The 20109-nt window shown below is 50.9% G+C and overlaps 3 protein-coding genes across 9 annotated transcripts in view; 2 read left to right on the top strand and 1 right to left on the bottom strand.

The window, feature by feature from the left end:
- The window catches only part of LOC115932796 (drebrin-like protein), a 26844-nt gene extending 10196 nt beyond the window's left edge, over positions 1-16648 (bottom strand). For 2 of the 7 annotated variants that reach the window (XM_055392931.1, XM_063708211.1), the window contains exons 1-6: positions 16511-16594; positions 12891-13087; positions 12219-12781; positions 6756-6811; positions 4860-4972; positions 3859-3933 (exon numbers count right to left, since the gene is read on the bottom strand). In XM_055392931.1, the coding sequence (XP_055248906.1) occupies positions 3859-3933; positions 4860-4972; positions 6756-6811; positions 12219-12301 (327 nt within the window). In that variant the 5' untranslated portion in view covers positions 12302-12781; positions 12891-13087; positions 16511-16594. Of the gene's footprint in view, positions 1-3848; positions 3934-4859; positions 4973-6755; positions 6812-12218; positions 12782-12890; positions 13088-16510 lie in introns of those variants that run through there. The other 5 variants (XM_055392933.2, XM_055392932.2, XM_055392930.2 and 2 more) reach the window with 4 other exon arrangements.
- LOC129534750 (uroplakin-3b-like protein 1) overlaps positions 1-20109 on the top strand; it is a 128674-nt gene that overhangs the window by 21587 nt on the left and 86978 nt on the right. The gene's annotated exons all lie outside the window — the stretch shown is intronic.
- Positions 15831-20109, top strand: LOC129534752 (serine/threonine-protein phosphatase 1 regulatory subunit 10-like). Its single transcript, XM_055392947.2, has 4 exons — positions 15831-16641; positions 17210-17354; positions 17893-18062; positions 20060-20109. The coding sequence occupies exons 1-4, from the start codon at positions 16230-16232 to the stop codon at positions 20107-20109; spliced, it is 777 nt and encodes a 258-aa protein (XP_055248922.2). The 5' UTR covers positions 15831-16229.

Below are 20109 nucleotides of genomic sequence, written 5' to 3'. Positions count from 1 at the left end.
TGGCTAGGACTGTCAAACTGTACAAGCGAAAATAGAAAGTGCCTCATACCTAGAGAGCTTTGTTTGACCCTTCCCCACCTTTCAGACTTTATTTATGTTCAAAGACATACAGAGAGAAAAATGGACAATTATGCTGGAAACTTGGCAGTATGAGATAGTTTGTTCACCAAAGCTCGTAGCACTTCATTAGTGACTATTTGAGTAGATGTGATTGCCAACAGCCTTAGTTTCCACAAGTGGGACTAACTCTACCATTGTCAATATCAGCCTGCAACCTGAAAGAGTATACCACCCAGGAGTAGATAGTTCCTCCTCTTACATTTAAAGTCCCTTTTAGCTTCAGTTAAAAATAATTTTGGCAAAGAATTGAATCTTGAAATTTTAAGAGACTGTAGTATTTCCCAATCCATCCTACTGACATAACTACTATTCTGGCCAAATTATTTAAGAATATTATTTATATTTAAAAGTGAAAGAAAAGTAGATACAACAGAGCATTCCAAATCATTTTCCATGGCTGTCACTTCAAAATGAAAACACAAATTAATGACATGCTAAAACTTACATCAGATACATTTGAATGATTCCTCCTCAAGCATTTGAGGAAACAAGAAAAAAATGCATATGAAATAAGTAGCAGGTTCATTAATTTTATTCTGAATACAGAAATAGTTGATTGCCTTCACATGAATAATAATTGGCTAAGCTGACAGTATAAGTACAGAAGAATAATGATATAATCAAAATAAGTAGAGCTCACAAAATTAACCCAAATGAAAGTTCTTATTGGCAACAAGTAAAATGGGTTTTGTGATGCTATAATTTTTTATTAACTTTTATTTATTTAACGTGGGTTTACTGTTCCATATTTTGAAAGCTCAGAATTTCTAAAAGTAAAATAAGTTAACCTTCCGCCCTGTATGAACATCACCTTCATCCTTAATGATTTAATTGCATCCGATTTGGGCTCAGCGCTTTTCATTCCTTCATTCCTTCCTTCATTCATTCATCAAATATTTAGTCAGTGCTTATTTTGTCCAAGTTGCTACAATAGGTCTCGAATAACATAATTTTCACTCACCACTAATCTACTTTACTCAAGTCCAACCTTCTCTCTGTTCCCCCAAAACATCTTAATTCTTTCATGTTTAGGCTATATTTAAGATTATACATTAGTTTGTTATTGTTTGTAAGACATTATTCAACAAATTTAGATGAGTATGCCCAAAATTCTACAATATAACTCTTTTTAATCTATAGTCACTTTCCCCAATACCCTGAAGCACATTATTCTACATTTTATATGTTAGCTCTTCTGATCTCTTTCTTCTCATTGGAACAGATCATGCTATATTCTTAAGCCAAGCACACTCATGCTCTCTTTCTCTCTCTCTCTATCTTACTGTCCTTCAAGCCATTCTCCTTCCTCAGCCTCGTGAGTAGCTGGGATTACAAGCACGTGCCACCACACCCGGCTAATTTTTTGTATTTTTAGTAGAGCTGGGGTTTCACTATGTTGGCCAGGCCGGTCTTGAACTCCTGACCTCAGGTAATCTGTTCACCTTGGCCTCCCAAAGTGCTGGGATTACAGGCGTGAGCCATCGCGCCTAGACAACAGTATGGTTTTTAAAACAGTATTTTAGTCCTACTAAAAGCAGAACTACCATATGATCTAGCAATCCAGCTGCTGGGGATATATCCAACTCTGAAGTTCAGTGCTATTAACAATAGCCAAGATACGGAATCAACCAAAACGTCCATCGATGGATGAAAGGGTAAAGAAAATTTAGTATATAAACATGAGGGAATATTATTCAGCCATAAAACAGAATGGCATCCTGTCATTTGCAGCAACATGGATGGAACTGGAGGTCATGATGTTAAGGGAAATAAGCCAGGCACAGAAGACAAGTATTGCATGTTCTCACTCATGTGGGAGCTAAAAAAGTGGGTATCATGGAGGGAGAGAGTAGAATGCTGGTTACCAGGGGTTGGGAAGGGCATGGGGGAGAGAAAATGAAGAGAAGTTGCTTAACAGGTACAAAAGTACAGTTAAATAGAAGGAATAAATTCTAGTATTCAATAGTACAGAAGGGAAATTATAGTTAACAATAATTTTGTGTATTTCAAATTAGCTAGAAGAGAAAAATTGTAATGTTCCCAACACAAAGAAAAGATAAATGTTTGAGGTGATGAACACGCTAATTACCCTGATTCATCGTATACATTGTATACAGGTATCAAAATATGACATGTATGCAAAAAATATGTACAACTATTATATATCAATTTATAAAAACTCTGGGCCAGGTGCGGTGGCTCTCGCCTGTAATCCCAGCACTTTGGGAAGCTGAAGAGGGCAGATCACTTGAGCTCAGGGATTCCAGACCAGCCTGGCCAACACAGGGAACACCATCTCTACTAAAAATAGAAAACTTAGCCGGGCATGGTGGCAGGCACCTGTAATCCCAACTACTCAGGAGGCTGAGGCAGGAAAATCACTTGAACCTGGGAGGCAGAGGTTGCAGTGAGCCGAGATCGTGCCACTGTGTTCCAGCCTGGGTGACAGAGTGAGACTCTGTCTCAAAACAAACCAACAAACAAACAAAAAACAAAACAATAAAAAAAAAACTCTGATAAAAGAATGCCATGCATGTTTTCTACAAAAAGTAAGCCAATGATTTCTTCATGAGAAGCCAGACCCATGACCTCATTCACTGTTACTATACAGGTTGAGCATCCCTAACCTAAAATTCCGAAATCTGAACTGCTCCAATGAACATTTCCTTTAAGCATTATGTCAGCGCTCAAAAAATCTCAGATTCTGGGCTGGACGTGGTGGTTCACGCCTGTAATCCTAGCACTTTGGGAGGCCAAGGCAGGTGAATCACGAGGTCAGGAGATCGAGACCATCCTGGCTAACACAGTGAAACCCTGTCTCTACTAAAAATACAAAAAATTAGCTGGGCGTGGTGGCGGGTGCCTGCAGTCCCAGCTAATCGGGAGGCTGAGGCAGAAGAATGGTGTGAACCCGGGAGGCAGAGCTTGCAGTGAGCCGAGATCACGCCACTGCACTCCAGCCTGGGCAACAGAGCGAGACTCCATCTCAAAAAAAAAAAAAAAATTCAGATTCTGGAGAATTTCGGATTTTGGATGCTGAACTGCAAACATTCCCAAATCTGAAAAAATCCAAAACATTTCTGGTCCTGAGCATTTCAGATAAAGGATACTCAAACCTGTATATCAATAAGCTGGGAATTCTCTTATCAGCTCCTAGATGGAAACTGAGGTATAGCTGAAGAAATGTTGGCAGAATGAGAAATCAAAATTCTGAGTCTCCTTTGCCAGAGAAATGCAAAAAGTTACCTGACAAGTGACCAACAAATGCTTTTGTTACAAATAGTTTTTAAAATTTAAAAAGGTTCTATTATAGGACTGACATAACTCCATGTAGAGGGGGCTGGAAAGGAATGCATCAAAAGGGCACATGCGTGCTAAGATGGTGGGCACTCTCCCCTTCCTCCAAATCCTGACGGTATTACTAAACTGTTTAGAGGGATCATAAAACAAAACAGAACCAGGGCCCACCCTTCTCACGGCACCAGCTCCAGCATAGTCCTTTATCCTGCCCCACTGAGGCAGGCCTGAAGGTGGCCCTGGCAACATCCTGACCTCCCATGCACTCACTGACCGAGAGTGAAGCAGCCTCTGGTCACGCCCTCAAAGGCAGGCAGAGAGCATTAGCTATGAGCACACTCCCAACTCCAGTTCTGATTCCCACTTGCTCGCACCCAGGAACCTGCGAGACTTCAAGCCTGTGAGGCCTGTTCCCAGTGAGCGGGCCTCACCTGGCCTTACCTTCAGGAAGTTGGCCATGGTGCTGACGTGGCTGGCGCAGGCTCCCTTCCGCACATCGTTCACGCCCTCGCCTGTCTGCAACACAAGGATGCCCAGGTTGACCCAGGCCTCCCCCAAAGCCACTTCCCTTCCCTGGGGACCCAACATCTACCCTGTGTCCCAGAAAAGAGAAAACTGCAACCCCCAAAGCAGAACCTATTCTTCTGACTGCATCACATGGGTGAGGTAAGTTCCCATGCCTCCAAGGGGCTCATGGATGCTCCCTGGGCAGGATGGCTACCGGCTTTCGCTGTGGGGGCATTTCATGAATTTTCTTTTTTTCTTTTTTTTTTTGGAGATGGAGTCTTGCTCTGTGGCCCAGGCTGGAGTACAGTGGCGCAATCTTGGCTCACTGCAACTTCTGCCTCCTGGGTTCAAGCAATTCTCTTGCCTCAGCCTCCTGAGTAGCTGGGACTACAGGTGCACGCTGCCATGCCCAGCTAATTTTTTGTATTTTAGTAGAGATGGGGTTTCACCGTGTTGCCCAGGCTGGTCTCAAACTCCTGAGCTCAGGCAGTCCACCCACCTCGGCCTCCCAAAGTTCTAGGATGACAGGTGTGAGCCACCCCACCCAGCCTTCAAGAGTTTTCTTGATCCCCACCAAGGGATCAAGGAGGCCCTGTCCCTGTACTCCCACGCTCCTAAACACTCCCTCAGGCTCTCTACTCCATCAGAACAACCACCCTCAAGAGCACGGAGCAAGGACTCCCTGTGACTGCTTTTAATCCATTTTGCAGGAAGAACTCTAGGCTTGGAGGGTGAATTCTGCATAGCAAAGCCACAGTTATTCTTTGGGCCACAATGAATCTGTCAACTATTCTGCTCATTCACCAGCTCAGAGCTGTTCTATTGATCTACTAAGTCATGCCAGTAAAACACTTTGTTCCTGAAGTCAAGTCAAAACAGGAAAGAAGACAATGGGGTTTCCTGGGTCACACCTAGATGAAACAGGCTCCACATACCCAGTTGATGAGGACAAATTTGGGCAGTCCAGAGTTGGGGTCCTTCACTCTGCAGAAGGTGTACATCACCTTCCCGCTGTTGAGCTCCTCCACCATCTCTTCCAGGCCACCCTCTGCAGCAGAGTCACAGTGAAGGTCAGGGGTGGCCCTGACATTCCCTGCTGGCCCTGGTCCCACCATGAAGGGAGGCCGAGCTGCCTCTAAACCAGGGCTTCTCCCCTCCACCTGTATCAGAATCTTTCTAGGGGTATGTTTAAAATCAGAGTCCTGGGCACCACCCTCACTAAACTGATTGATGAGAGCTGGGTGGGACCTAGGAGTCTGCGATTCTGACAAGTACCTCAGGTAATTTTTTTTACCCACACTCGTTTAAAAACCACTTCTCTAAACCCAGAGGTAATTCTGGAAATAAAAACAGGGTCATTTCCACGGCAAACCAGCCACCAGACTTCCAAATGGAGGATGTCTACGTCAAAATTTTATTGTTGCCGCAACCTTGCAAAAGGGCCCAGAATAGCAGGGCCTGTAGAGTCACCACTGCCTGCACCTGTGTCTGCTCAAGCTCCAGGGCCGCCCAGATGGCCAGACCAGATTGAACATCCTGCAGTGGCGTAACTGGCTCAGTCCTCAGACTCCAGAAGAGAGGGTGATGGGGACAGGGGGAGCGCAGGAGTGGGCAGCTCTAAACGATTCTCCCTGACACTGAGGCTTAGCCCCCACAAACTTTTCCAGGTTATAAGGAGGAAGAGCTGATCAGGTATTTCATCTACAGGGCTCCGTATGAGTGGAGGCAGTCATGAGCCCCACTCTGGGGACAGCAAATTGTTGCATTTGTGGCAGAGCCCTGTCCTGTGCCACTGGGGATGACAGGAAACTCTCAAGTTGTTGATCCCTGCAACTCCCAGTCACCTGCCACACCACATGTCTACTGTTCAATGGCAATCCTTCTAGAAAGGGGACACCTCCCAGAAAGACTGTGAAAGGAAGGGGCTTTCTACCAACAACAGACATCAAACCGTGGAGAACACACTCCGAGTGTTCATTGAACAATGAAGCCATGTCCAGCTCAGGACAGAGGGAGGGGTCAGGCAAATTCTGGAGGAGGAGCAGTCACAGGTGTCAGCTGGGGGGCCCACAGGTCACACTCTGACAAAGCCTACCCTGACAACCTCTGCTCTGTGCTGGCCAAGAGCCTGTCCTTCCTGTAGAGACCCCCAGAGCCTCCCCCGTGACTATCTGCAGTGATACTGCCTCTCCCAGTGAGGATGGGGCCCCTGCAAGCACTCGGCACAAGACCAGGGCAGGACAAAGGTAGAAGAAGATATGTCTGTGGACTTTCTTTCCACCAGCACCAGTTCTGGGACTGGTGAGCTTCCCGCCGCAGCTCCCAACGCAGGCTGCCCACAAGCTGGAGAGGCCTGTTTCCCTCTCAGCTCTCCCCAAGTAGACAAAGAGAAAGCACTCCCCTGCACCCAGAGGGAAGGAGAACCAAGGAGGAATGTTTTCACTTACACATATCTGAAACCTAAGGCCTGCCAGAAGTGGCCAGTGAGCACTGGAAGCCCCATGTGGCTCAGTGGACCAAGACAGCTGAGTGCGCTGACCCCCGGTCCTGCCCGTTGTTGGCTCATGTACTGATCAAGGGGCCAGGGAACCCCCAACAGAGTTAAAGTAGGGTGGGTCTGCAGGAGGCAGGTCCGGCCCACTTCCCACCCTCAGTGGAGGAAGGTGTTGAGCCACTGGCAGAGGCCACCTGTGTGATAGAGTCCCCTTCTTCCTGTGCAGTAGCTGAAATGCCAGCTGAGATGGACTGCTGATGGTCACAATCCTTTCTCCTTTGCACACGTCACCCTCCTACCTCCTGGTGTCCCCGAGTCCATTTGGAGTCATACTCACCCCCTGTGCCAGCCACGCGGATGTCATTGCTGTTGCCTTCATAGGTAAAGAGAGCCCTGAAACGAAACACAAGTGAGCTCTGTAGCCAGCACCTTGGGTTCCATCTCTCCTCACCGCATCCACCATGACTTTCCACTACATCCCAAAGAGCTTGGGCCGACAGTAACACTGTGGGTGGGCACAGGCCCGTTCTCACTTTGCTCTGACCCACTAGGCAGGTTCTCAGTAGGCAACTGTGCAGCCTTCTCAGCTCTGCAGCTGGGAGGACACTGGCCTGACTTATCATGGGGTGGGGGTTGTGAGGGACAAAGCCATGGAGATGGGAGCACACATCTACTATGAGGAAAACATGAGCTGTGGAGTTTCCCAATGACTGCTATACATTCATGTGTCAAATACTCACCTGGCCACTAGGTATACGGATTTGAAGAGACAAAACATATCTACATATTCCTGAACCCAGAGCACCCAAAAGGAGAAGCAAGTCGGAGAAATACACACACTGGGCCCCTTGGAAGTCTGCCCACCACTCCTGTGCACGTCTGCCCTGGCTCCAGTGAAGCCTGGTGGGTAGGGCAGCAGGTCCTTCCAGGCTTGAGACTCTTTGGTAAACACAGACTACCACAGGTTGTGTTTATCAGAAACCACAAAGGAATGACACGACATGAAATCACACAGTTAAAGCCATGAACCTGCCAAGCCCCTCAAGGACAGGTACCCATGAGCAAGTTTTCTATCTAGCAGAGCTTTATCTCTCCATGGGTGACATGGGGTCATGGCTTTCTTTTCCTGAAAGATTAATTATTCATAAGAACTTTGGGCTGGGCGCAGTGGCTCACGCCTGTAATCCCAGCACTCTGGGAGGCCGAGGCGGGCAGATGTGGATCACGAGGTCAGGAGATCGAGATCATTCTGGCTAACACGGTGAAATCCCATCTCTACTAAAAATACAAAAAATCAGCTGGGCGTGGCGGCAGGCACCTGTAGTCCCAGCTACTCAGGAGGTTGAGGCAGGAGAATGGCATGAGCCCGGGAGGCGGGGCTTGCAGTGAGCCAAGATCGCGCCACTGCACTCCAGCCTGGGCAACAGAGTGAGACTCCGTCTCAAAAAAAAGAACACAACTCTGGGCCAGGTGTGGTGGCTCATGTCTGTAATCCCAGGACTTTGGTAGGCTGAGGCAGGAGGGTCGCTTGAGCCCAGGAGTTTGAGACCAGCCTGGGCAACATGGTGGGACCCTGTCTCTACCAAAAATACAAAAATCAGCCAGACGTGGTGGCATATGCCTGTAGTCCCAACTACTCGGGAGGCTGAGGTGGGAGGATTGCTTAAGCCTGGGAGGTCAAGGCTACAGTGAGCCATGATGATGCCATTGTATTCCAGCCCAAACAACAGAGTGAAACCCCAACTCTTAAAAACAAAAACAAAAACAAAACTCTGGTAAAGATTCATTCTGGCTTGCTCATAGCATGAACCTTGCAGCAACTCAACATCCCCAGCAGGGCTGCTGGACATGGGCTGGAGGCACTGACCCACTGGACTATAAGTCAAAGGCAAAACCCAGTCCAGTGTGTGTCATCTCCCCAGGCTCTAAAGCACAGGCCTGCTGAGGCAGGCCAGACAGAAGCTCCAGGGATAAACAGTCGGACAGGAACCAAATCAGCTTCAACTTGGCTTCCCCAGGGCTTTGCCAGTGCCACTGGGCAGAGATACTTATGCCTGAGAAAAATGGAAGAAATTAGACCCAGGCCCAGTGGATCTGGTTGGTAGGGAGGAGACAGACCTCCGGGAAAAGGCACTCCTTACCAGGAGGGGAGACAGAATACAGGAGAGAAACACTGAATGAGAAACACTCAGAGAAAAGGAACTAGAGAAAAGAACACAGAAAAACAAGAGAAAGATTTGGGAGGTGGCACACTGCCAGCATGAGCTGGGGGAACTCCCTGGAGGAAAGAAGCCCATTCCTCTTGATGGCCACAAAGCCCTGGCTCCCAGAAGATAGCAAGCTGGCACAAGCAGCAGGTAACAGAAGATGGCAGCTCAACCCAGCTCTTGCAAGAAGGGACTCAACCAGCTGCGATGGCTCATGCCTGTAATCCCAGCACTTTGGGAGGCCGAGGCGGGCGGATCACCTGAGGTTAGGAGTTTGAGACCAGCCTGGCCAACATGTGAAACCCCGTCTCTACTAAAAATACAAAATTAGCCGGGTGTGGTGGTGGGTGCCTGTAATCCCAGCTACTTGGGATGCTGAGGCAGGAAAATCACTTGAACCTGGGAGGCAGAGGTTGCAGTGAGCCAAGATCGTGCCACTTCACTCCAGCCTGGGCGACAGAGCAAGACTCTTGTCTCAAAAAAAAAAAAAAAAAAAAAAAAAAAAAAAAAGGGACTCCGCAGCTAATATAATAAGAGCCAAGCTCAATGCCTGCCACCTATCCCTCTGACTTGATCCCTCTCTACCCCAGGCCACCTTTAAGAATGTTCCCAGCGCAGAGGCTCATTCCCAGTTCAGAGGCCTTTTGAAAGAAGGGCGAAGGAAGTTTCAAATCAACATGAAAAAACATGGTGCACTGGCCTCTGAACAGCAAGGCATATGGAGTGTCAAGCATCTTATAATTCAATCATGCCTTTGAAAATAAGTACTGAGAGCCTACTGCTTACTAGTTACAGGAATGCAGCTATGAACAATCCCTAAAAGGTCCTGCCCATGGAACTTACTTTCTAACGGAAGAAAAAACACACATCTAACACTAACGTACTATTAGAGAGTGAAGCAGGTGCTGAAGGTGACACATGAACCAGGTGAGAACAAACCATGCCAAGATACGGAGTAAGGAGGGGCGGGAGACAGATCCAAGATGGAGAGCTGATGTCATGGTTGCTCCCCACTCTATCTGCCCTCCCCAATGCCAGCACTGTGTGTGTGAAACCTCTTATGACCCACCAAACTAGAGACCACCTCTTCTTCCTCTGATATCTGTACCACTTTTTCTGTATGACTCGGTCCATCCTTCATCTAAGCATCTGCCACATGTAACAACCATGCCTCAAGCACCGAGGACAGAGACAGAGCCCACCCCACCCCTTCTAGTAAGAGATAAAGGTGACAAGAAAATCCATAAGGATTTCCAGCATATTTTGTGCCTGGCATGTGTCTGAAGGAAGTCAAACAGAAAGATGGGAAAAAGTGCCTACAAACAAGGAGCTAGGAATCAAGGAAGGCCTCTCTGAGAAGGCAACCTCGGGGCCAAGAAGTGAAGGCTGGGGAGGCACCTGGGACGATGTGGAAAAAGTGTGCTCCATGCAGAGGAAGCAGCAGAGCAAGGACTCTGAAGAGGAACCAGCTTGTAAGTTTGAGGAAGAGAAAGATGGCCAGAGTGGTGACAAACAGGTGTGGCCACAGTGTGGTAAATGAAAGGGGTGGTAGGTTCTGGGTCATGCAGGGCATCAGCAGGGCAAGGAGTCTAGGCTTTATTCAACATGCAACAGGAAGCCACTGTAGAGTTACAGACACGGAAGTGACATGGTCCAGATATTTTTCCGCAGTGTGCAGGAATCTGCCACACAGTATCTGCTGAGTAACTACCTTAATGGCTGTGACGATGAGGGTGGAGGTCAGTGGGTTATGCTGCTGAGTGACACAACCTGTATGCTGCAGGAGCCTGGAGGTAGGGAGGGAGCATAGCATGGCTGTCTGGGCAGATGAGTCCAGTGAGATAGGTGGGTTCTGACTTCATGAGGGGAAAGAGGAGGCTCCACAACCCTCATGAGGGACAGAGAGTAGATGGGGTGGGTAAGCACCGGGCCAGGAGTGGTAGCAGACAGCTCTCGTAAGCAGCCCAAGGAAAGGCTAGGAACATAGGAGGTCTGAAGAGGGAAGCCCAAACTGCCAGGTGGGCTGGGAGGCATCATCCCAAACCAGTGATGGTTCCTGAGAAGACTGATGATGAAGAGAGACCTGGAAGGGAGATAGATCAGGAGTGCCAGGAAGCTCCTAGGTAAGTCTGCCAGGGTAAACAGAGTGATCAAGAGCATGTTAAGAAGCAAAATCTTTAATTTGGCAGGGCTGAAGAGGGGCAAAGATTCTTCTGGGTTCTAAAGCCAAGTGGTATGATGTGGACATGAAAATGGGGCACTCATTGCAGAGACACTTTTGACTGGGTTTGAAGTAACAGGAGAGGTCTAAGAGAAACACGAACAGGAATAGGAGAGAGGCAAAACAGAGGGCTGACATCTAGAAACTCTCCTGAGAAAAATAACACTGACTGACGTGGGTAAATCTGAGGGATTATAAAGCAGGCAGAAAACCTACCAAGGAAGTGACGAGATATCCTTCTTTAGATGCCTCCCAAACAGAAGATGTGCTGTTTGGCACAAGTGCCATCCAGGGCACCCAGACCTGACAGGAGAGTCTACAGAGACCCCACAGAACCAAGCAACTGGTGTTCTAAAGCTCTTCCCCTAATGGCCCAGGGCTGAGGAAAAGGCAAAGCCATAACATCCTCAGGGTCACAATAGTACACTGCATAAAAGCCGCTCTGTGCTGGGCACTAGGGAGAGCAGAGGAGATGAGAAAGCACTTACACAAGTGGAGATGGCCCCCACACACGGGGAAGACAGTTGGGAGGGCCTCAGTGCTGACCACAGTGTGGCCCCACCACGACTCAGACTCCAAGGCCCAGTTTCTATTCCCCAAAGTTGGTCACCTTAGCCCACCATACTCAGCATATTTCTCAGAACTGGGATTTCTCAAAACTGGTCAGTGAAAACAATTTAAGCAAAGGGGAAAGTGAGGATATCTTGGGTGGTAGAGGGAAAATGGGACCTTTTCCCAAATAGCGAGCATCCTACTTTCGTACATCTTCCCATGGCTCAGGCACAAGAAAGAGTACACTTTTTGGAGAAACGAAAGTTCTGAAGTCCACGTTCACAGACAGCCAAGAACCCAGATCCCTGAGCTCCTCGTCTGAAGCCCCCAGGGCAGGGCTCACATTCACAGCCCGGCTGCCAGGCCGCTCTCAAATGCCCATCCCCGAACACAGCGTTTGCAAAAAAACGGGCGTGGCTTCCGCCTTCTCAGAGAGGGCTGTGCAGGACCCCCTTCTCCAGGGAAGTCCCAGGACTGGAAAGAAGAACCTGGCGAAGCTAGCAAGCACGACCAGGCCGAGGATCCAACATGGAAGCCCGCGGAGCCCACAGTGGGTGGCGAGCGACAGGGGGAGGGGCGGGGACTCACTGGGTCCCCCCAAGCCGGGTTTAACCTGTCCACGATCGGCGGGGCAAGGGGTCACGAGGGTGAGACAGCACTCCTGCTGCGGTGTGGAGGGGCAGACAGGTAAGCCCCAGGCCACCTGCCTGGGCGCCGCTCCGCGCTCGCGCTCCCGCTCCCCCCGAGTCCCCCGCTCGCCCCAGACAGACCCACCCCTGAGGCAGCCCCTGGCCCGACCCTGGCCCGTCTCGCCGCCTACCAGTCGGTCGGGGACTTCTCGGTGACCACCCGCACGTAGGCCTCCTGCAGCGCTGGCCCGTTCCGGCTCAGGTTCGCCGCCATGGCCCGCCCCGCAGTCTCCGCACCGCCGCTGTAGCTTCCGGGCCGGGCCGCCCCTTTGACCGCCGACAAGCCTCGCCTCAGACAACCGGAAACCCCGCCCCACGGCAGGAAGCGGAAATGGCAGGGGCCAGCCGCACCCGCGGGTCCTAGCGAGCCGTCCGGCCAGCTGGTCTAGCATGCAGGTCCCGCGAATGCCGAAGGACAAGCGGGAGAAGGGAGGACCCGGCCTTCTGTTTGTCCTCAGGGAGGGATCCTGGGGCGCCGACTAGCCCGTCTTCTGGTCCCACCCAAACGGCAGCTCGACTTGGAAGCCTGGCCGCGGGGACCCAGTCCAGCCCCCGCTAGCTGCTCTCACAGCACCGTGCTTATTCTTTTCTAAATCTTGTTATGTCGATGCGCTTATTTGAAAGATCTTGGGTTCACTGCAGTCTCCCTCCAGACGAGGTCTTCAGCCTGTTTGTGGACCCTCAACAGTTTGATCTGTGAAAGAAACATGCATAAATGTATGAATACACGAATAAATGAGTGCTAAGTGACGATCACACCGCTACAAACCTAACTGAAAGTGACTGTGCTTTCTCACTCTCACCTGAGTTTTTCCCTCTACAGTTTGGTCGAGGCCAGGATAGTGGAGGCATGAAGAGAACCTGTCTTGTGCTTCACCTGCACATCTGGCTGGTCGCCCCTAGAAGGTGTCAGTAATTCCTCAATCTGCTTCCCTCCTCCTGGGAGCACCAGTTTTTCCATCCGCAAATCTGCATACACTTGACTGAACTAGCTTCTTATCTGTATGATAGAGAAACATGCCAAAGCGCAAGGCAGCTCACAGCTTATTTCCTGCCATGGAGAATAACTCCCCTGCCTCCTTAAAATATAAATCCTGCCGGGCACGGTGGCTCACGCCTGTAATCCCAGCACTTTGGGAGGCCGAGGCGGACGAATCAAGGGGTCACGAGATCGACACCATCCTGGCTAATACGATGAAACCCCGTCTCTACTAAAACAAAAAATTAGCCAGGCGTGGCGGCGTGCGCCTGTAGTCCCAGCTACTCGGGAGGCTGAGGCAGGAGAATGGCGTGAACCAGGGAGGCGGAGCTTGCACTGAGCCGACATAGCGCCACTGCACTCCAGCCTGGGCTACAGGGCGGGACTCTGTCTCAAAAAAAAAAAAAAAAAATATATATATATATATATACACACACACACACACACATATATAGTATATATATGTATATATACACACACACATATAGTATATATATGTATATACACACACATGTATATATGTATATATACACACACATAGTATATATATATGTGTATATATATACACACACATAGTGTATATGTATATAGTATGTGTGTGTATATATGTATATATGTATACATATATGTATATATATATGCATATGTATAGGTATACATATATATGTATATATATGCATATGTATAGGTATACATATATGTATATATGCATACGTATATGTATATATATGCATATGTGTATATGTATACATATATGTATATATATGCATATGTGTATATGTATACATATATGTATATATATGCATATGTGTATATGTATACATATATGTATATATATGCATATGTGTATATGTATACATATATGCATATATATGCATATGTGTATATGTATAAATATAGTATATATGTATATATCCACAATCCCTTAAGTCCAGATGTGCTTTGGAATTCAATCTAAGATTTCAGAAAAGTTATACCATGTATGTCCTGTATACTCTGTAAGTCCTTATCGCAGGATCTGGACAGGAACTGGTAATCAGACATGTTCATGCTTTTGCTGTGATATGTGTGAATAATCAGCTAAGTGGAATATAAGAAGACTCTAAATATCCTCATGGCAATTAAGGTCAGTTTTTGCTACCAAATGAACTACCAAAATCTTAAGGTGTTTGAGTCTGGATGGTGCAGATAAGGACTTGTGAACCTAATTTGGACAAAAACATGGTTCATTTGTTATGCCCATTTTTCTTTCTGTTCACATGATTGTTGCTTGTTGTCTTGTTTGTTTTGTGCTGCTATAACAAAGTACCACAGACTATGTAATTTACATAGAACAGAAATTTATTTTCTCACAGTTCTGGAGGCTGGGAAGTCCAAGGTCATGGCACTAGTATCTGGTGAGGGGCTTCTTGCTGCATCATAACATGGTGAAAGGCAAAGAGGATGAGAGAAAGACAAAAAGGGGCCAAACTCATTCTTTTTTTTTTTTTTTTTTTTTTTTGAGATGGAATCTCACTCTGTAGCCAGGCTGGAGTGCAGTGACTGCGAACTCGGCTCACTGCAACCTCTGCCTCCCAAGTTCAAGTAATTCTCCTGCCTCAGCCTCCTGAGTAGCTGGGACTACAGGCACGTGCCACCATGCCCAGATAATTTTTGTATTTTTAGTAGAGATAGGGTTTCACCATGTTGGCCAGGATGGTCTCGATCTCTTGACCTCGTGATCTGCCCACCTTGGCCTCCCAAAGTACTGGGATTACAGGTGTGAGCCACCCTGCCCGGCCCCAAACTCAGTCTTTTCTAATGAACCTGAGGCAGGAGAATAGGGGCTGGAAGCAGGGAACAGAACGCCAATGCACACTAACCTCCTAGAACCAAATCAAAAGGAAAACGCCTACTTATGACCAAGTAACAAAAGACCAACACCCTGTTCCAGAGCAACTCTCTGACCTCAAAGTCCATGGAGTCTTTTCTGAAGGTGAGGTTGCATGCTATATTGTCCTCATCTTGCAAATGACAACACTGAGCTTCAGAGAGAGCGACAGAGGGGGCTGGGACTTCGACTCCAGTGTTCTATCTCCATATTCAGAGCCCTTTAAGGTTAAGAATGTGGCTGGGCATAGTAGCTCATGCCTGTAATTCCAGCACTTTGGGAGGCTGAGGCGGGCGGATCACTTAAGGTCAGGTGTTCGAGACCAGCCTGGCCAACATGGCAAAACCCCATCTCTACTAAAAATACAAAAATTAGCCTGGCATGGTGGTGGGCACCTGTAATCCCAGCTACTGGGGAGGCTGAGGCAGGAGACTCACTTGAACCAGGAGCCAGAGGTTGGAGTGAGCTCACGCCACTGCACTCTAGCCTGGGCCCCGTGCTAGACTCCGTGCCCCGCAACCGCCCCCCCCAAAAGAATGTGTGTGTGATTAAAATTTAAGTTAGAGACAGTCTCACTATGTTGCCCAGGCTGGTCTCAAACTCCTGGCCTCAAGTGATCCTCCTGCCTTGGCCTCCCAAAGTGCTAGGATTACAAGGGCTAAGAATTCTAGTCATTCATTCACTCACTCATTCATTCATTCATGAATAAACAGTTTGCCCTGCATGTGTACCTGGCCCCCTCCTGGGCGGATACGGCAGGCAAACGGTGCAAGGGCGGCTGCCGGGAGAAGGTGGGCAGCTGGAGTGGGACTGGGGGAGACAGGATCAGTGTGACCTGCGGTGGTCCCCAGGTGGCCGGGATGCAGTACCTGCACGGCGTCCTGGACCCCATCATCAACAAGGTGTTTGAGGAGAAGAAGTACGTGGAGCTGGACCCCAGCAAAGTGGAAGTTAAGGATGTAGGGTGAGGCCGGGGGTAACTCCGGGGGGGTGCGGGGCGCAGCGGCAGCGGGTTGGGATCAGGCCCTGTCAGCATGTGTGTTTGTGCTTCTGCCCACCCGTGTATTGTCCCCTGTGTCCGTGTCCTGGCTGCTGTGAGAGCCACTGTTCCTGTCGTGGCCCTGGCGCTGACCGCGACCTCCTCTGCCAACCCGCCCCGTTCCACGCAGGTGCTCCGGGCTGCACCGCCCGCAGACCGAGGCCGAGGTGCTGGAGCAGAGCGCGCAGACGCTGCGCGCCCACCTGGGGGCCCTGCTGAGCGCGCTCAGCCGCTCGGTTCGCGCGTGCCCCGCCATGGTGCGCGCCACCTTCCGCCAGCTCTTCCCGCGCGTGCGCGAGCGCTTCCCCAGCGCCCAGCACGAGGTGCGCCCTCCACCCGCTGGGCTAGGCTGGGCCGGGTTGGACTGGGCTGGGGCGAGGGCCGAAGAGCGGTGGGGAACCAGGGAGCGCTGGGGAGGACCAGGGAGGCTGTGTCCCGGCGAGGGTCAGGGACGGAGCCTAAGGGGAGGGGGCTGCCAGGAGCCCTGGTCTGGGGGACTCCAGCCCGCGCTCTTCCGCACCCCTCCAGAATGTACCGTTCATCGCCGTCACCAGCTTCCTGTGCCTGCGCTTCTTCTCTCCCGCCATCATGTCGCCCAAGCTCTTCCACCTGCGGGAGCGCCACGCGGACGCCCGCACCAGCCGCACCCTGCTCCTGTTGGCCAAGGTGCGGGCCTTGCGGCCACGGGCGGGATGCACAGCTGGGTGTCCTACCGGGGCCCTGGCCTGGACTGCAGAGTGTTCCCTACCGGCTCCGGCGAGGCCACTGGCACGCCCACGTAGGCACTGCACTTCACAGTTTGCAAAGCCTTCCTGTGGCCACCTTGTCCGAGCTCCATCTCATGGATAAGGGAACAGGCCTGCGAGGGATCGGGGGTTGCCAAGGCCGCCCATCCTGTCGGTGGTGAATCGCGGGACCTTCCAACCCGGGTCTGCTTACTCTCAGGCTGCACCTATGTGCCCGGCACCGGGGTGGGGTATCCAGTGCAGCAGCGTCAGCTAAACCTACAGAGGAAGGCCCAAGTGGTCTCAGTTATCATAAGGCATCAAACTTCATGATCCTCTCCTCCCTGATCCCTAGTGGGGTTGGAGGGGGCCCGTGGGCAGGGCCTCTGTCGCCTCTGCCTCCATCGCTACAGCTGAGTAGCAAAGACTTGGGGAGGGGGGGTGGGAGGGGGTGCAGTGGCTAGGCCCCTAACCTAGCAGAACCTGGTCCTTCCTGCTGTCACCTCCAGGCAGTCCAGAACGTGGGCAACATGGACACGCCGGCTTCCAGGGCCAAGGAGGCTTGGATGGAGCCGCTGCAGCCCACCGTGCGCCAGGGCGTGGCGCAGCTGAAGGACTTCGTCACCAAGCTCGTGGACATCGAGGAGAAGGACGGTGAGCGCCGCCCTGCACAGACCCGCCCACAGCCTACTGCTGACGTTTGCTCCGCCCTTGAGCCCCACGGCCCCACCCACCGCTGTTTGTTCCTCTCGTGGCCCCACCCACCGCCTGCTGTTGACATTTGCCAGGCCCCCAGGCCATAGACCCACGCACCACTGTTTGTGCTTCCTGTGACCCTGCCCACTGCCTGCTCTTGACGTTTGCCCCACCCCTAGACCCATGGCCTCACCCCCCATCATCTGTGCCTGTTGACATTTGCTCCATCCTTGAGCTCCATAGCCCCGCCGCCACCTGCTACTGACGCGTGTCCCGCCTCCAAGCCCATGGCCCTGCCTTCCTCAGTCCATCTGTCACCCCGCGCACCACCAGCTGTTGATGTTTGCTCCGCCCTTGAGCCCCATGACTACGTCCACTGCCTGCTGTTCAGATTTGCTCAGCCCTTGAGCCCCATGGCCCCGCCCACTGCTCCGCTCCCCCCAGTCCCGCCCTCATTCACTGGGCTCTCTATTCTCCTCCCTCCCTGGCCTGGCAGAGCTGGACCTGCAGCGGACGCTGAGTTTGCAGGCGCCACCTGTGAAGGAGGGGCCGCTCTTCATCCACAGGACCAAGGGCAAAGGCCCCCTCATGTCCTCCTCCTTCAAGAAGCTCTACTTCTCCCTCACTACCGAGGCCCTCAGCTTCGCGAAGACGCCCAGCTCCAAGGTGGGTAAGGATCGGGAGGCCGGCAAGTGGGGCTCTGAGAGGCCGGCAAGTGGGGCACCTTAGAGGCATCTGTCCCCTTCCTTGGAACCCACTTGAGGTACCCCCGGGGTCAGAGAAGAAAGCCAGGTGTGTGGCATCTGTACTGCTTGTCAGAACCTAGGAGGGCCGGGCACGGTGGCTCACGCCTGTAATCCCAGGACTTTGGGAGGCCAAGGCGGGTGGATCACTTGAGGTTAGGAGTTTGACACCAGCCTGGCCAACATGGAGAAACCCCGTCTCTACTAAAAATACAAAAAATCAGCCGGGTGTGGTGGTGGGTGCCTGTATTCCCAGCTACTCGGGAGGCTGAGGCACGGGAATCGCTTGAACCCGGGAGGCAGAAGTTGCAGTGAGCCGAGATCGTGCCACTGCACTCCAACCTGGGCAACAGAGCAAGACTCCGTCTCAAAAAAAAAAATGAATATGGAGGAAGTTGATCCGACCTTGCCAGGTTGTTGAGGATTAAATGAGATGATCTCCCTAAGGGTCCTGACCCAGGGCCTGGCAGGTAGTACTATTTAGGCAAATGGTATTATTAAAGATAGTACATCACCTGGGCTGCTAGATGAGTAGGAGGCTAGGGCAGACAGGGGAGGCTTCCTGGAAGAGGCAGGAATATAGAAGCACGGAATCTTGGCGTGGGAAGGGATCTCAAAGATCACCTTGTACAGCCCTCTCTGAGTCATGGGTCACCTCTCCTGCAAGCTCTCTTCTCCCAGGAAGGGCTGAGGACATACTTCCTCTATGGACCTGGTGACTGCTTGCTGTACACCTGCCCCCAGTCATGCAGGCTATGGGGATGATCTTCCAGGAGTACCCAGCCTAGCCCTGGGCAGGTGAGAGCGGGCTAGGAGTAGGTGAAGGAGCTCATCACCCACCCCGTTCTCAACCAGCTCAGGGGTCCCACCAGATGAGAGGCCCGCCCCTTCCGACCAAAGACCCCTCAGATGATGATAATTATTTTTTGAGACCGGGTCTTGCTCTGTCACCCAGGCTGTAGTGCAGTGGTGCGATCATAGCTGACTGCAGCCTCAAACTCCTGGGCTCAAGCAATCTTCCTGCCTCAGCCTCCCGAGTAGCTGGGACTACAGGCACGTGCCACCAAGCCCAGCTAATTTTCTTTAACTTTTTTTTTTTGCAGAGATGGGGTCTTGCTATGCTGCCCAGGCTGTTCTCAAACTCCTGGCCTCAGGCAATCCTCCTGCCCCAGCCTCCCAAAGCACTCAGATGATTATTATACATCTTCCTTGTCAGGGTTGAAAGATTTGACTGCATGGGCATTATTTAATTCTGGTCCCATTTTTTTTTTTTTTTGAGATGGAGTTTTGCTTTTGTTGCCCAGGCCAGAGTGCAATGGTGCGATCTTGGCTCACCGCAACCTCCGCCTCCCAGGTTCAAGCGATTCTCCTGCCTCAGCCTCCCAAGTAGCTGGGATTACAGGCATGCGCCACCATGCCCGGCTAATTTTGTATTTTTAGTAGACACGGAGTTTCTCCATGTTTGTCAGGCTGGTCTCGAACTCCCAACCTCAGGTGATCCGCCTTCCTCGGCCTCCCAAAATGCTGGGGTTACATGTGTGAGCCACTGCGCCCGGTCAGGATATGACTATTAGAGCCTGGGACTACAAAAGCAAGTTGGAAAATTAATAAATGCAAAGTCACAAAGCCTTGGCCACGGCCGGATTGACTTTGTAGCCCAGGGAATGCTGGCTGTCCAGACACTACCCCAAAGCTCACACCTCCAAGGCCTTCTGGGAGTGCCCCCCAGAGAGGCCAGGTCCTCCTCTCCCAGTTGCTGGGCACTTGGTCACCATCAGTCTGTGCTCTGCCCTGGCTGAGGTCACTCTGGGTCTCCCACGCCTATCCCTGGTGCTGCAGAAGGGGAGACTGAGGCCCAGAGATGGGGAATGGAATGCCCCTGGCTAGGTCCCTGAGCCTCCTCCTCCCTGCCTGCCCCAGAAAAGCGCCCTCATCAAGTTAGCCAACATCCGGGCAGCGGAAAAGGTTGA

Source organism: Gorilla gorilla, chromosome 6 (genome assembly GCF_029281585.2).
Source record: "Gorilla gorilla gorilla isolate KB3781 chromosome 6, NHGRI_mGorGor1-v2.1_pri, whole genome shotgun sequence".
NCBI classification, from domain to species: domain Eukaryota; kingdom Metazoa; phylum Chordata; class Mammalia; order Primates; family Hominidae; genus Gorilla; species Gorilla gorilla.
The sequence above is the reverse complement of the archived record's forward strand: the minus strand, read 5'-3'. Positions and strand labels throughout refer to the sequence as shown.

Excerpts from the sequence above, each read along its gene's own strand:
- LOC129534752 (XM_055392947.2), top strand. The coding sequence starts at position 16,230 with ATGGTGCGCGCCACCTTCCGCCAGCTCTTCCCGCGCGTGCGCGAGCGC. Across the intron at positions 16,642-17,209 it reads CCCTGCTCCTGTTGGCCAAG|GCAGTCCAGAACGTGGGCAA; the intron begins GTGCGGGCCTTG and ends TGTCACCTCCAG. Across the intron at positions 17,355-17,892 it reads GGACATCGAGGAGAAGGACG|AGCTGGACCTGCAGCGGACG; the intron begins GTGAGCGCCGCC and ends CTGGCCTGGCAG.